This window comes from Physeter macrocephalus, chromosome 16 (assembly GCF_002837175.3).
Source record: "Physeter macrocephalus isolate SW-GA chromosome 16, ASM283717v5, whole genome shotgun sequence".
Classification (NCBI taxonomy): domain Eukaryota; kingdom Metazoa; phylum Chordata; class Mammalia; order Artiodactyla; family Physeteridae; genus Physeter; species Physeter macrocephalus.
Window position 1 is genome coordinate 30,705,303 of NC_041229.1, and position 17,035 is coordinate 30,722,337.

Here is a 17,035-nt window from a genome sequence, read left to right on the forward strand (position 1 = left end):
ACGTCTCACTATTATTTTCTAAATTCTATGCAAACAGAACGAGGCTTCAACTGAAGAGAGAGAGGAATGAAGAGGCTTCTTTTATCTTTGGTCTTTGTAACATTTTCTTCTGCATTTCCCACAGACCGAAAGATGGAAAATGAAGAAAACATGCAACTGGCTCAGGTACTGTCTCAATAAATGTTATTAATGACTATCAACAAAACTTTTACTTTATTGATTATATTGGGACTTAAAAAGACAGCTAGTTCCTACCAAAGAGTCCTGAACTTTCTTGTGAGGAGCTGCTTTTCCTTTCCTTGGCTCTAAGGACATCAAGGAAGTTAGAGGGGTGGAGAGTAGGGGTGAGGTGGAGGACAGGCAGGATTTGCTACAACTTTAAGCAATAGTTACAAGTGAAGAGATAGTGAGAGTAGAAAGGGTCAGCCCTGCAAGAATGGAGGTCTCCATAAAAGCATTTAAAGACCAACCAGGAGAACCCAACTACATTTTGGAACCACTTATCCCTCTATGTATGAAAAACACATTGTTTTGGAGATTCCCTCTAAAAATCAGTCCAATTTGCCATATTTGGTGAAATTATTTACATTTGAAAAATGGATAATCACATCTCCTCTAGAATTTGTTTCAAGGAAACACCAAAATGAAAGTAACAGCAACAATATGTAAGACACAAGATAATTTAACACACAGAAGAAGCTTGCTTCTCTTCTGTGGAAGTTTGGAGTCTCATGGGCTGTATGGGTTTAGCCAGTTCTGGTCACACATAGCTCAATGAGTTCTTGAAAACTGAAAACACAGGGTGACTCTTTGCTTTCCTCTTTGTTTTCTTCCTCTCTTCTTTCTTCTCTCACTCCTTTCTTTTCTTTGTTACTTATTTCCTTTTTCCCTCCTACTGCCAAAAAGGATTTCAGAAAATTTTGTTTTCTCCTGAGATGGAGAGCTGCTCTCCTGTAGTCTGTGCCTTTTTTTGTCTTTTTGGTCAGGCATATCTCAACCAGTTCTACTCTCTTGAAATAGAAGGGAGTCATCTTGTTCAAAGCAAGAACAGAAGTCTCATAGACAGCAAAATTCGTGAAATGCAAGCATTTTTCAGATTGACAGTGACTGGAAAACTGGACTCAAATACTCTTGAGATCATGAAGACACCCAGGTGTGGGGTGCCTGATGTGGGTCAGTATGGCTACACTCTCCCTGGGTGGAAGAAATACAATCTCACATACAGGTAATGCTTCTGCCCCTAATCTAAAGGAACATGAAAATAATCTCCAAGGAACAAAAATAATAATAGTTTATTTTACCGAGCACTTCCTGTGTGCACGGCACTTGATAGATTTTATTTATTCTGTCCTCCCAAGAAATTTGTGACATAGGCATCACTGCTATTACCACCTTAAACACAGAGAAACAAAAGCTTATCTACCATAGGCCATTTTACACAGCTCTTCTCAGCAGACTGGCTCTGGCAGATATGCTCTAATCTCTAGCCTCTGCCACCTCTATAAAAGCTCAGGACCAGGATCTGCCTTCTGATTGCAGATGTTTAAAGGTACAAATGAAGTGTTCCCAAGGGAAAATGGGAAGACCCTGGAGCACAACCAGTTCATGTCAGAGATTTGTGTGAGTCAGATTGTCAAATCTAAGGTGGACCCCAGACATCTCAGGGAAAGGGAGCTGGCTTATTGGTAGAAAGAAGATGAAGTGCACATGTGAACTGAGATAGAGTCAGTGACTTTGACCACTGCTCTAGAGCCTTCTTGGCTGGCCCTAAAGAGCCTTTCTGATAGTACTTTCTTCATCTTACTGAGCCTTAGGGATTGAGATAAAAATACATTTATCAAGATAGGGAATATAAACTAAAGGAAGATCTTTTCCTGAGTAACAAACTCTTTGTGGCTCTCAAGTGAGACTCTTAATATATGACACATGCATAAGACTGATTTCTACAAGCTTTTGAGAAAATAAATCTCAATTCTTTTTAGAAGATATTTATAATACAGTCATACACAGCAAACACATACATGAGATTAATGATCTCCCACTTAAGATGTGATCTTAGGGAAGTCATTTAACCTCTTTGAGCCTCATTTGTTAAAGTGTGATAATACTACCTGATGAATAGGGCAAATGAAAGATTGAATTATATAGCATATGTAAAAGTACCTTATTTAAATAGTAAAGTAGTGTACAAATGTAGCAATGGCACCATACCAAAAGTTACTGCCGCATATAATTGATGACATAGAAATTATTTTCTTTCCATAATATGTGTTTACATGCATGTATAACTACCAGTTCATATATTTTTGTTAATTTCTAAGAATAGTAAACTACACTCCAGATATGGCACAAGCTGATGTGGATGAGGCTATACAAAAAGGTTTAGAAGTGTGGAGCAAAGTTACTCCACTAATATTCACCAAGATTTCCGAAGGGATTGCAGACATCATGATTGCCTTTAGGACCCGAGGTAAGGTTTTCAGCAGAGAAAACAATATGGCTATTTTCATCCCAGGAGCTTTGAAGAGGCTGATCTTTTTTCCCCCCATGAATTGTATCTTAGTCCATGGTTGGTGTCCTCGTTATTTTGATGGCCCCTTGGGAGTCCTTGGCCATGCGTTTCCTCCTGGTCTTGGTCTGGGTGGAGATACTCACTTTGATGAGGATGAAAACTGGACCAAGGATGGAGCAGGTAAGCCCGATTTTCTTTATGAACAAAATTTTGTTATTCATACAAATTCCTAAAGGGAATAGCTTTGCAACTAGTTACTTTTTACTTCCCAATTTCCCTACGATTTTTCATATTCCAGATGACATTGATGAAAGTGTCCAATGTCTATTCAAACAATTGTGCTTGTCCAGTTCAGAGCATTATCCACACAGCATCTTCATAAAGTTACTAATCCTGTTATGATCAGAACTTTCTTCCCTTACTCAGATGTTCATTCATATACCCACAATGCCTGAAGGGCCACTATGTGCCTGGAACTGTGCAAGGTGTTGTACAGACCACAAAGTTGTACTCGAAAAGTTCCAGCTCTTCAGAGGTTCATGATCTTGTGTGATGTATAAGGCCTAGACCCACTCACCACCATACAAGGCAGACTGTGCTGCCTGTTATACCCATGGCAGGAGTCATCTCTGGCTTGAGGATTGAAAGAAGACTCTGGGGAGGTGGTGATTCTAAGTGAGTGATTGAAGGATGCCTTGTGGGTTCATGGCCCATAGGAAGTCTGTTTATATGCATGAACCTCTTCTAACTCTTGCCTGTCTGCCAAGGTATTAGATCCTGGTCTTTATATTTGACTTATTTCTTCAGACTAAGTGGGTTGATTTTATTTCTCTTAATGGGCCTCCCTGGCACTAAAATAAGAGATATTTCATTACTTTTCAAACAAAAAACAAAACTTTACTATAGTAAAAATATGTGCCTCAAATGAAGGAGCAGGTTGAGTAGACTCTTGGGTTCTCCCACTCTTTTTTTCTATCATTGACTACAGTCATCTTGGGTCTGGCATCTGGTTTCCCAGGTCCCAGGAAAGTGGAGGCTGTGTCTCTCTGGTGGATGGTACGCGAGGCCACAATTCAGTCCTGACCATGTAACTCCAGACAGTCCGTGGTTCAGTTTTACAGTTTCTGCAAAACTAAAAGCCAGTGACTCAAAATGATGCGTGGCCACTCCTTGCTAAGTCTGATCATGTGATGTAATTGTTCTTCCAAGAGCTAGGAAACAAAGAGGGTAAAGAACTCAGTGCTGGCTGAACTTCAGGCACCGGGGAAGTCTGGGATTGGTTGCTGCCACTGCCACGTGAGTTACATCAAAGACAAGAAAATGAAAGAGGTAGGGTGACACCATGACCCACACAACAGAGTAGTTGAATGGACCATGTCTGTATCTCCTGCTGAGACATGTCCCAATATTTCTCTGGATTTGGCCTAAAGGCAGTGTGGATATGTCCAATCAGACAGTTATAGGAAATATCTTAGTGCTCACCAAAGTCAGAATGACTCCACTTTGTCAGCCAGGACTTACTTTCACATCTAGAGGTAGATATGAAAGTTTCACTGTCATTTTATCCCCATTAATTCCAATACTTAGTAGTAAAATTACTATTATGCATACTGCAACAGGCCCCTTGCCAAAGGGGATGTGTGGGGTCGATTACGAAAATGTCCAATGTGATCTGGGCCCCAAGTTGGCAAAACTTGCTTGAGCAAAGAAGAGGATAAATATAGCCCTCCACCAAGTTCTGGGTGGATAGCCAGGCAACAATACTAAAATGGGTTATCTTCTAACTACTTTACTTCATTCCCTCAACTTGGAAATTTTTGGCCCTGGAGGGTGTCCAATCATATAACTCTTACCTCACTGACGTAGAAGGGAAAATGCCTTCCTGTTCTCTAATAAAAACATAAAATCTCAAGCATACAAGACCTCCAATCAGATTTTTTAAATAGAAAATTTGGCAATAATGTATAATATATGATCACCTTCTTTACGTATATGTAAGCTCTCTCTATGGAAAGGGCACAAAAGTCTTAGTGTAACTTCCTTAAAAGCAATAGACAACCGTCATCTGCTAATCCCACTGTTTCCTAAGGGGAGGACAGTCACTGCATGGTGATATCAGAGGAATTTGAGCACATAGAGAGGCTTTCCTGAGAATCTCCCAAAGTGAGGTCAGTGTCAAGCCTGTATGTGAGTGTAAATGTTCTACACACACATGTGCACTAAACAACTGAAACAGACCTCAGAGACCACTACAGATGCAGTGCTGGGATGGATAAGAGCAGTGGTCTGTGGCTTGGCAAAACTTACTTGCAGGAAGATGACACACGTTATCTGTAATAAAGGTGAAAACACCTTGCAAAGCACCTGCCTTTAGCAAACATTCGGAAAGTGTTTGACACTGATGATTATGTTGGTGATTATTAGTATTAATGATAATGATGATGATTAGATAGAGTGATTTCTAGGAGAAGGAAAAAATATTCACCAAGGTACTGATGTATTATGTACCAATTTATCTATTTAGCCACATCTCCAAGAAGGCAACAATGTTGTCTTTTTTTTCTACAGTATCATACAGCCTATAATATTGTCAGCACATGAGAGATACTCTACAAATATTTGATAAATGAAGTCATGCAACAATCCTTTACTCAACGTCTACTCTGACCCACGCTCTGTGTTAGAAATGGAATATACAATAGTGTTCCAGACACAGACCCTGCACTCCAGGGGTTTACAGTCTAGAGGACACACTCTATCAAATGGCAATTAAAATTAGTATGATCAACTGTGGGATAAAGGGAACTATGGCAATGTAATAGGAGCATGTAAGATAAACTCCAATCTATATACAGAGGTCAGGGAGGAAGTGATGCCAAACCTGAGACCTGAAGGCTCTGCAGGAACTCTGAAGGCAAAGTGGAGTAAACAGTTCTAGACAGAATAACCCAACCAACCCAAGTATTAGAATTGTGGTGGAACAGAAGGCCAAAATGGTGAATAGGAGTCAGATTAGAATCCTATATAGAAGGTCTTGAAAGCCACGATAAATGTTTGGACTTCATTCAGATGATCTGAGTGTGAATTATTCTTTTTTAAAGAGTCACTTGTCCCATCCCTGTCCAAAAGCACATGCAGTGATATTACCAGCCAGACAAGGGGCAGCAGCAAAAGCCAGAGCAGAAAAGCATGAAAGTCCATGAAATAATTTTTTGCCATTACATGTTTGTTTTGTGCAAACATCACTGGACAAAGCTTCATCACAAAAGGCTCAGCCTTTTCCTTCGTGTCCATAGGCTTAGGTGCAAGTCCAAGGACAGTCTTTTATATACTTAGAAACTTACAGACTGTGGGAGAGACAGAGAAATAAAAAGGCAACTCCAACCATGCATGGTACGACTTCTGGTGTGGTAAAGTAGAGTACTATGGTCTTGTATAGGAGGCACAGCTAACCATTCTATCATCCACATAAAAACCTGGATATCCAGCAACCGTCACTAAGCAGTTTCTCAGTCACCAGGAATAAAAGTTGATTAAGACATGGTCCCTGTACCGAAAGGGTATACAGCTTGGTGAAAGAAATAGACAATGCAGTACTTATCTGCAAAGACAGAATTAAGCACTGAGTCTACAGAAGCCGAGAGAGGTGCAATTAAGTCAGCCTGGATAGGAGCTGGGGGATAAGAGAAACCTCATGAGGGAGATGGCTCTAGGGGGATTCCTGAAGAATACGTAGGATAGGGGGGAGAAAGGGGGGTGAGAAAGTAATACGTTGGGCAGAAGGGATGGAGATATGGAGACACAGAGATTAGAAAGAACATGGCATAGATGAGAAATACAAATGATTCAATATGGCTAGCTCATGGAATGTGAAAATGAAATATGAGGCTGGGAAAAAAAGCAGGGACTAGTTCATGGAAGACCATGTTTAGGTATTTGGACTTGATCCTACAGCCAATGGAGAACCTCTGAATAATATAAGTGGGAGAAACTTGATCACATTCAGCACCCTAAAAACAACCAAAGACTGGCAGCTTCTATTTCTCTCTCTCTTTTTTTTTTTTTTTTTTTTTTTTACTACTATCCATTTCTGAGACACCTGTTTCCTGCCATCTGTTAACTCTGGGTTATATTTCTCCATGATGTGACTAATACCAATTATCAGTCTTGAAATATTTCCCAGATAAATGATGGTGAATATGTTATAAGAATTATCTGCTCTCTGGCAAGCCTTTTCTTCATTCCCCTCAGTTATTTCCTAATCTCAGATGCAATCATTCTCCTTCTGAATGACTAATGTACTCATGTTTTCCCTGTTTTTGTTAAGGATTCAATTTGTTTCTTGTGGCTGCTCATGAATTTGGTCATTCACTGGGGCTCTCTCACACCAATGATCAAACAGCTTTGATGTTCCCAAATTATGTCTCCCTGGATCCTAGCAAATACCCACTTTCTCAGGATGATATCAATGGAATACAATCCATCTATGGTGAGCAACAAATCTGAATATATGTGAACTGAATTGAAAGCCTTCCAGGAAGGAAGTTGAGAAAATCACTTCTTGAAATATTATCATGAAGAAAATTTCTCTTGGGTAAGATCCTTCTGTAGGTATTTCTACATGTCTTCTTAATTCACTAAGGTATTTCTTTTCTCATCAAAGGAAGTCCACCTAAGACATCTGCTAAGCCAAAGGGACCCACTGTACCCCATGCCTGTGACCCCGATTTCACTTTTGATGCTATCACCACTTTCCGCAGAGAAGTAATGTTCTTTAAAGGCAGGTAAACCCATTCCCTTAAATACCTCAACTTCCTATGAAGATTTTTCGTTTCAAGAGATTTGGAGATAAGAGAGCTGTGGGGTTAGTGTGAATATGTGCCTTTACTTTTCATTTTATAACTGCCCATATTGTTTGAATGTTTTATTCTGTGCACATATCTCTTACTTGTTTGATAAATTGATTTTTTAATGTTTTTAAGCAATTTTTTAATTGCCATTGAAACAGAGTCTACTTTCAGTGACTTCTTAGCTAAAATAACACACCACTCCTGGTGGTGTGTTGGAGCTGGCTTATACCATTTCAGGATCCAATTGTTAAATTTTCAAGAATTTTGTAAACTAGTTCACATCACTTTGGTAGCTTGAAACTGGCCATGGTTGGAGTATTTACACCCTGGAAATCATCAAATGATAAAAATTAGGTTTTTTTCCTACCTGGAGAGCCAATTGTTAAATACGTATCGACAGACCTTTCCTTGAAGCTGAATCAACAGTGTTAGCTGTGGTAGGAAATCTCTTCTCTCACTATGTATAATTTACTGCACTTAACTTGCAACATGATGTGTCAGTTATGTATACCATGACCATATTTTCAGAACAAAGTATCAAGACATACACCATCTGACAAAGATATAGGGGCAAAAGGAAAGAATATCTGAAATCAGACTCCTGCCAACCACAACTATGTAGCACTATAATGGCATGGTGTCATTACCATGCTCTTAATAGCCAAGACTGAGAGACCACTTGTCAGGGATGGGTAGCCAGCATGGGAAGGAAAATGGACTCTAAGGACTTTTCAAGTCCTCCTCATAGGTTCAGAACTTTACAGCCAGAGGGGAAATCTGAGCAAATATTTAGCCATGCCAATAATAACATTTCTTTATTCTAACAAACATCAGCACCAAAAATTCTTCTTAGATTGCTTGGTACTGGCTTAGAATGTTGGGAATTGCTGCTTTGGCAAAAATGAGGTGATTGAGCACACGGAACTATTTATGAGATTTCCTTGGGTATTTTGCTACTCTAAGTTCCCAAAAGAGTGGGCACAAAGTCATGTCCTGACCTTGGTAGTCCAAAGGGTAGAACTGAACTCATAACCACCTAAATTTGCTGAGGAAATTTGTATTAATGCTATAAATTGTTTGAGGAAAATATCAACCAATTAGATAAGGGACAAGTGTCAGCTTGCAGCATTTTCATTGAAATAGATACATACACACTGTGTATAAAGTATGGTTTTCTGTCTAACCCAGGCATCTATGGAGGATCTACTATGATATCACTGATGTTGAATTTGAATTAATCTCTTCATTCTGGCCATCTCTGCCAGCTGATATTCAAGCTGCATATGAGAACCCCAAAGACAAGATTCTGGTTTTTAAAGGTAACTTTACTCATCATTATTCCTCTTCTCCCTCTGGATGCCTGAATTGTTCAGTGGGTATTTTAGTGCAAGGAATATAATCTTCATGCATGAGCCAAATAGACAGGGCTTCTGCCCTGACCTTAGGTTCCTATCATAAAGAATAACTATCCAAGGGTTCTCGGTGGTTGTGAAGAAAAACACCATCCCAACAGCACAGGAGAAAGAAAACTGTATAACAAAAACTAAAAAGTCTTTTTTTCTGACAAATAAAGGTAACCCATCTCTCGTCTATGTTCCCTTTTTCCTAGGGTTGCTAGATGTGGCGAATAAAAATACAAGATGCTTTGAATTTTGGACAAAGAACAAAATAATTTTTTAGTATAAGTATGTCCTTTGCAATATTTTGGATATACTTATACCAAAAATTAGTCATTGTTTATTTGAAGTTCAGATTCAATTGGTATCTAATATTCAAATTAGCAACCCTACTTTTTATATGGGTTTCACCAGATTACGTGCCTTTGAGAACACTTGGGTGCTGAAATTTAGGAGAACATGTCCAAATATACTTGACTGTTTTGTCAGAGTTGGAAAGAATTAATACAATGAATTCAATTGACATGGGTATGCACACTACTAACTATAGGTATATATTATTTGTGTAAAGTTAATGATATAAGCAGCTAAAGAAAGCGGTAAGAATAAATGGAGACATAAGATTACTAAATCTCTAAGCATTGAACCTGAAAGGAACTAAGCATCTAATTATTTTCAAACTTCTTAAGACAGCTATTTCTCCCTTTAGGAAATAAATCAGAAGATAATCACTTTCTCTCCTCCTAGATGAAAACTTCTGGATGATCAGAGGATATGCTGTCTTGCCAGATTATCCCAAATCCATCCATATACTTGGCTTTCCAAGACGTGTGAAGAAAATTGATGCAGCTGTCTGTGATCGAAACGCAAGAAAAACCTACTTCTTTGTGGGCATTTGGTGCTGGAGGCAAGTCTACAGACAATTGACCCTTTGTTTTACTCTGGAGAAAAATATCCAGATAACTTCACTTTAACATGGGCAAAAATAAAATTAACCTACAGTCTTCCTAAAGTGTTATCTTGAAGGCAATCTCAGGTGGATGGCATTTGCCAAACAAAAGAATGTTTCAATCAGTTCAAAGATCTTTCTCCAAGTTAAAAAAATAAAGGTAAAATCATAAAGCTGGGGATGCCAACCAAACCGCCAATGACAAACATATCTAGTCAAAATCTTTGAAGCTCCAGGATGAGCTCTTATTTTGATTTAACAATTCCCCAGAATAGCATCAATCCAGCAAATTATGTGGCTTTTTCTTCTCATAATTCCTTGCTTTCAAGATATTATAAGTGATTTAACCAAACATAATCTTTGCCATTTTTATTTTATTATTGATCCAACTTGTTTTCTTCCAGTAGGACTACTTTTTTTTTCTACATCCTTGCTTGACTCCAAGGAGGCAGTAAAAAATTAAGCCCTCCCCCTCCAAAACAAAGATCCCCTGAAAACCTTTCAAATCCATGTCTCCAGGTATGACGAAGTTACCCAAACCATGGACAAAGGGTATCCACACAGGGTGGTAAAATACTTTCCAGGAATTGGTCTCCAAGTGGATGCTGCTTTCCAACATAAAGGTAAGCATCAGTGTCTGACTATAAGGATACTTGGAAGACTTTGTTGACTGTGAAATAAGACAGCATGAAATCTTAAATGCTTCCATTTTAATGTCATTTTATTACTCTAGAGTACATGTAAATAATAATAAACTTTAATCTGAGGGCCTTATCAAAAACTGAATAGTAAGTTCTGAATTATATTCTCTGTCATACTATTTCAAAACTGCAAAAAGTACCAAAATTAACTATCACTGATCCAAGATACCTGATAAAGATACCCCCGAAGAGGTTTAAGTGTGAAAAGTGACTAAGCACATGAAGAGAAAAGTGATTCTCAATCTTAATTTACGTAGTTTAATATACACAGCTTGGGGTTATGAGACTACAAGTTCCTTAGAGTTTCTGAGGCAGTAGGATTGTGGGTAAGATCCAGGAATCTATAGTTTTAAAAGAACCTCAGGCAATTTAATGCAACAGTTCAGCTACTATATCTTCAAAGACAACAAACCAGACCATGCAGTAAGCAGGAGTCTAAACATGTTTTTGAGTAACACCATCTGTTATTCTAGTGAAATCTAACATGGAACCTCAAAAACTAAAACAGATTAACCAGAGCAACACTAAGAAAATGAGGATGTAGGGACCAAGGCCACACTCACAGGTGCCTCTTTCTCCCCCTCTCTGAGACACTTTTTTGTAAACTAGTTTGAGAACCTCTGGCATAAACCACAGTCTGACTAGAAAGGTAATAAGCCCTTGAAACTCATGTTTCATACCTTGGCTTTTTTGTCAGGGAAATAAAAATAATTTCTCTTGTGACTGAGCAGAATAAAATGTATCCATATAGTTACACATTTCTTTTCTCTCCATACGATGTTCAGTTATTTTATTCTATATCCATAAAATTTAAAAGTGTGGAATCATTGTATAGTGGTGCAAGATAACTAATCATGATTCTCTCTCTTTAGGATTCTTCTATTTCTTCCGTAGATCAAGGCAATTTGAATATGACCCTAAGGCGAAGAATGTTACCCGAATAATGAAAACCAATACTTGGTTTCAATGCAGAGAACCATTAAATTCATCATCTGATTTTACTATCAGCGAGGAAAATATACTTTCAGGGGGAGTGGAGATGTTTTATCATAAGAATTTAAACTTGCTTATTTTCAGTATTGTTCATGTGCTGAAAAACTACAGTTATCAATAAATTCATAGACCTAAAATAAACCTCAAGGGGCCTTTTAATCTGAACTCTGCTTCAAAGGAGAATAGAACTATTCTTTAACATCAAGTTGCCATGCTTGAAATACATCAACATGTGGAACAACTCCTATAGAACACCCACTGAATGCTGGCAGAAGAACTCAGACCTCCCAAAAGGCAAGAAACTCCCCACGTATCTGGGCAGGGCAAAAGAAAAAAGGAAACACAGAGACAAAAGAATAGGGACGGGACCTGCACCAGTGGGAGGGAGCTGTGAAGGAGGAAAGGTTTCCACACACTAGAAGCCCCGTCACGGGCGGAGACTGCGGGTGGCAGGGGGGAAAGCTTCAGAGCTATGGAGGAGAGCACAGCACCAGGGGTGCAGAGGGCAAAGCGGAGAGATTCCTGCACAAAGGATCACTGCCAACCAGCACTCACCAGCCCGAGAGGCTTGTCTGCTCATGCACCAGGGCAGGTGGGGGCTGGGAGCTGAGGCTCCGGCTTCGGAGGTCAGATCCCAGGGAGAGGACTGGGATTGGCTGCGTGATCACAGCTTGAAAGGGGCTAGTGTGCCGCAGCTAGCCGGGAGGCAGTCCGGGAAAAAGTCTGGAACTGCCTGAGAGGCAAGAGACTTTTTCTTCCCTCTTTGTTTCACAGTGCGCAAGGAGAGGGGATTAAGAATGTCACCTAAATGAGCTCCAGAGACAGGCGCGAGCCGCGGCTATCAGCGCAGACCCCAGAGACGGGCATGAGACGCTAAGTCTGCTGCTGCACCACCAAGAAGCATGTGTGCAAGCACAGGTCACTATCCACACGTCCCCTTCTGGGAGCCTAGGCAGCCTGCCACGACCAGGGTCCCATAATCCAGGTACAACTTCCCCGGGAGAACACACGGCGCACCTCAGGCTGTTGCAACTTCACACTGGCCTCTGCTGCCACAGGCTCACCCCACATTCCGTAGCCCTCCCTCCCCCCCGGCCTGAGTGAGCCAGAACCCCCGAATCAGCTGCTCCTTTAACCCTGTCCTGTCTGAGCAAAGAACAGATGCCCTCAGGCAACCTACATGCAGAGGTGAGGCCAAATCCAAAGCTGAACACCAGGAGCTGTGCAAACAAAGAGGAAGAAGGGAAATATCTCCCAGCAGCCTCAGGAGCAGTGGATTAAATCTCCACAATCAACTTGATGTACCCTCCATCTGTGAAATACCTGAATAGACAATTAATCATCCCAAACTGAGGCGGTGGACATTGGGAGCAATGATATATATATATGTTTTCCTTTTTTTCTATCAGTGAGTATGTATGTGTATGCTTCTGTGTGTGCTTTTGTCTGTATAGCTTAGTTTTTATCATTTGTCCTAGGGTTCTGTCTGTCCGTTCTGTTTTGTATTTGTTTTTGTTATTGTTGTTGTTTTTTGTTTGTTTGTTTTAGTATAGTTTTTACTGTTTGTTATCATTGATGGATTTGTGTTTTGGTTTGGTTGCTCTCTTCTTTCTTTCTTTTTTTTATTATTTTAAAATTTTTAGTTTTTAATAACTATATATTTTTTATTTTAATAACTTTATTTTATTGTATTTTTTCTCTCTTTCTTTCTTTCTTTCTTTCTCCCTTTCATTCTGAGCCATATGGATGACAGGGTCATGGTGCTCCAACCAGGCGTCAGGCCTGTGCCTCTGAGGTGGAGAGCTGAGTTCCAGACATTGGTCCACCAGAGACCTCCCAGCTCCATGTAATATCAAATGGTGAAAATCTCCCAGAGATCTCCATCTCAACTTTAAGACCCAGTTCCACTCAAAGACCAACAAGTTACATTGTTGGACACCCTATGCCAAACAACGAGCAAGACAGGAACACAACCCCACCCACTAGCAGAAAGGCTGCCTAAAATAAGGTCACAGACACCCCAAAACACACCACCAGATGCGGACCTGCCCACTAGAAAGACAAGGTCCAGCCTCATCCAGCAGAACACAGGCACTATTCCCCTCAACGAGGAAGCCTACACAACCCACTGAAACAACCTAAGCCACTGGGGGAGGACACCAAAAACAACGTGAACTATGAACCTGCAGCCTGCGAAAAGGAGACCCTAAACACAGTAAGTTAAGCAAAATGAGAACACAGAGAAACACAGAGCAGATGAAGAAGCAAGGTAAACACCCACCAGACCAAACAAATGAAGAGGAAATAGGCTGTCTACCTGAAAAAGAATTCAGAGCAATAATGGTAAAGATTATGCAAAATCTCGGAAATAGAATGGAGAAAATACAAGAAACATTTAACAAGGACCTAGAAGAACTAAAGAGCAAAAAAAAATAATAATAAGGAACAACACAATAAATGAAATTTAAAATTCTCTAGAAGAAATCAGTAGCAGAATAACTGAGACACAAGAATGGATAAGTGACCTGGAAGATAAAATAGTGGAAATCACTACTGCAGAGCAGAATAAAGCAAAAGGATGAAAAGAATTGAGAACAGTCTCAGAGACCTCTAGGACAACACTAAACGCACCAACATTCGAATTATAGGGGTCCCAGAAGAAGAAGAGAGAAAGAAAAGGACTGAGAAAATATTTGAAGAGATTATAGTTAAAAACTTCCCTAATACGGGAAAGGAAATAGTCAATCAAGTCCAAGAAGTGCAGAGAGTCCCATAGAGGATAAATCCAAGCAGAAACAACCAGGACACATATTAGTCAAACAATCAAAATTAAAATACAAGGAAAAAATATTAAAAGCAGCAAGGGAAAAACAGAAAATAACATACAAGAGAATCCTCATAAGGTTAACAGCTGATCTGTCAGCAGAAACTCTGCAAGCCAGAAAGGACTGGCAGGACATATTTAAAGTGATGAAAGGGAAAAACCTACAACCAAGATTACGCTACCCAGCAAGGATCTCATTCAGATTTGACAGAGAAACTAAAACCTTTACAGACAACCAAAAGCTAAGAGAATTCAGCGCCACCAAACCAGCTTTACAACAAATGCTAAAGGGATTTCTCTAGGCAGGAAACACAGAGAAGGAAAAGACCTACAATAACAAACCTAAAACAATTACAAGGATGGTAGTAGGAACATACAGATAGAAAATTACCTTAAATGTAAATGGATTAAATGCTCCAACCAAATGAAAGAGATTGGCTGAATGGATACAAAAACAAGACCTGTATATATGCTGTCTACAAAAGACCCATTTTGACCTAGGGACACATACAGACTGAAAGTGAGGGGATGGAAAAAGATATTCCATGCAAATGGAAATCAAAATAAAGCTGGAGCAGCAATTCTCATATCAGAAAAAATAGACTTTAAAACAAAGTTTATTACAAGAGAAAAAGGACACTACATAGTGATCAAGGGGTCAATCCAAGAAGAAGATAAAACAATTGTAAATATTTATGCATCCAGTATAGGAGCAGCTCAATACATAAGGCAAATGCTAACAGCCTTCAAGGGGGAAATAGACAGTAACACAATCATAGTAGGGGATTTGAACATTCCACTTTCACCAATGGACACATCAACAAAAATGAAAATAAATAAGGAAACACAAGCTAAAATGATACATTAAACACGATGGACTTAATTGATATTTATAGGACATTCTAACCAAAAATAAAAGAATACACTTTCTTCTCAAGTGCTCATGGAACATTCCCCAGGATAGATCATATCTTGGGTCACAAATCAATCCTTGGTAAATTTAAGAAAATTGAAATCTTATCAAGTATCTTTTCCGACACCAATGCTATGAGACTAGATATCCATTACAGGGAAAAATCTGTCAAAAATACAAACACATGGAGACTAAACAATACACTACTTAATATCCAAGAGATCACTGAAGAAGTCAAAGAGGAAATCAAAAAATACCTAGAGACAAATGACAATGAAAACACGATGACCCAAAAACCTATGGGATACAGCAAAAGCAGTTCTAAGAGGGACGTTTATAGCAATACAATCCTACCTTAAGATACAAGAAACATCTCAAATAAACAACCAAACCTTACAACTAAAGCAATTAGAAAAAGAAGGACAAAAATACCCCAAAGTTAGCAGAAAGAAAGAAATCATAAAGATCAGATCAAGAAGACTCAAATCAATAGAATTAGAAATGAAAAACAGAGAAGTAACAACTGACACTGCAGAAATACAAAGGATCATGAGAGATTACTACAAGCAACTCTATGCCAATAAAATGGACAATCTGGAAGAAATGGACAATTCTTAGAAAAGCACAACCTTCTGAGATTGAACCAGGAAGAAATAGAAAATATGAACAGACCAATCACAAACACTGAAATTGAGACTGTGATAAAAAGTCTTCCAACAAACAAAAGCCCAGGACCAGATGGCCTCACAGGCAAATTCTATCAAACATTTAGAGAAGAGCTAACACCTATCCTTCTCTAACTCTTCTAAAATGTAGCAGAGGAGCAGTACTCCCAAGCTCATTCTATGAGGCCACCATCACCCTGATACCAAAATTAGACAAAAGGGTCACAAAGAAAGAAAACTACAGGCCAATATCACTGATGAACATAGATGCAAAAATTCTCAGCAAAATACTTGCAAACAGAATCCAAGAGCACATTAAAAGGATCATACACCATGATCAAGTGGGGTTTATCCCAGGAATGCAAGGATTCTTCAATATATGCAAATCAATCAATGTGATACACCATATTAACCACTGAAAAATAAAAACCATATGATCATCTCAATAGATGTAGAAAAATCCTTCAACAAAATTCAACACCCAATTATGATAAAACTCTCCAGTAAGTAGAAATAGAGGTAACTTACCTCAACATAATAAAGGCCATATATGACAAACCCACAGCCAACATCATCCTCAATGGTGAAAAACTGAAGTCATTTCCACTAAGATCAGGAGCAAGACAAGGTTGCCCACTCTCACCACTATTATTCAACATTGTTTTGGAAGTTTTAGCTGCAGCAATCAGAGAAGAAAAAGAAATAAAAGGAATACAAATTGGAAATGAAGAACTAAAATTGTCACTGTTTGCAGATGACATGATACTATACATAGAGAATCCTACAGATGCTGCCAGTAAACTACTAGAGCTAATCAATGAATTTGGTAAAGTAGCTGGATAAAATTAATGCACAGTAATCTCTTGCATTCCTATACACTAAGGATGAAAAATTGGAAAGTGAAATGAAGGAAACACTCCCATTTACCATTGCAACAAAAAGAATAAAATACCTAGGAGGAAAGCTACCTAAGGAGACAAAAGACCTGTATGAAGAAAACTGAAAGACACTGATGAAAGAAAACAGATGGAGAGATATACCATGTTCTTGGATTGGAAGAATCAACATTGTGAAAATGATTATACTACCCAAAGCAATCTACAGATTCAATGCAATTCCTATCAAACTACCAATGACATTTTTCACAGAACTAGAACAAAAAACTTCACAATATGTATGGAAACACAAAAGACCCCAAATAGCCAAAGCAATCTTGAGAAAGATAAACGTG

The 17,035-nt window shown here is 39.0% G+C and overlaps 1 protein-coding gene across 1 annotated transcript; it reads left to right on the forward strand.

Annotated features, from left to right (window-relative positions):
* Positions 1 to 56: 56 nt before the first annotated feature.
* On the forward strand, positions 57 to 11,523 carry MMP27 (matrix metallopeptidase 27). Its single transcript, XM_007115661.3, has 10 exons — positions 57 to 165; positions 987 to 1,225; positions 2,322 to 2,470; positions 2,564 to 2,692; positions 6,840 to 7,001; positions 7,176 to 7,296; positions 8,551 to 8,681; positions 9,507 to 9,666; positions 10,228 to 10,331; positions 11,282 to 11,523. Exons 1-10 carry the CDS (start codon positions 67 to 69, stop codon positions 11,521 to 11,523), a joined length of 1,536 nt encoding a protein of 511 aa, XP_007115723.2. The 5' UTR covers positions 57 to 66.
* The last annotated feature ends 5,512 nt before the right edge of the window (positions 11,524 to 17,035 follow it).

Bases quoted from the DNA above. Each gene is read 5' to 3' on its own strand.
- MMP27 (XM_007115661.3), top strand. From the start codon at position 67: ATGAAGAGGCTTCTTTTATCTTTGGTCTTTGTAACATTTTCTTCTGCA. The intron at 8,682-9,506 runs GTAACTTTACTC...CTCTCCTCCTAG, and splicing joins CAAGATTCTGGTTTTTAAAG to ATGAAAACTTCTGGATGATC. The intron at 9,667-10,227 runs GCAAGTCTACAG...CCATGTCTCCAG, and splicing joins GTGGGCATTTGGTGCTGGAG to GTATGACGAAGTTACCCAAA.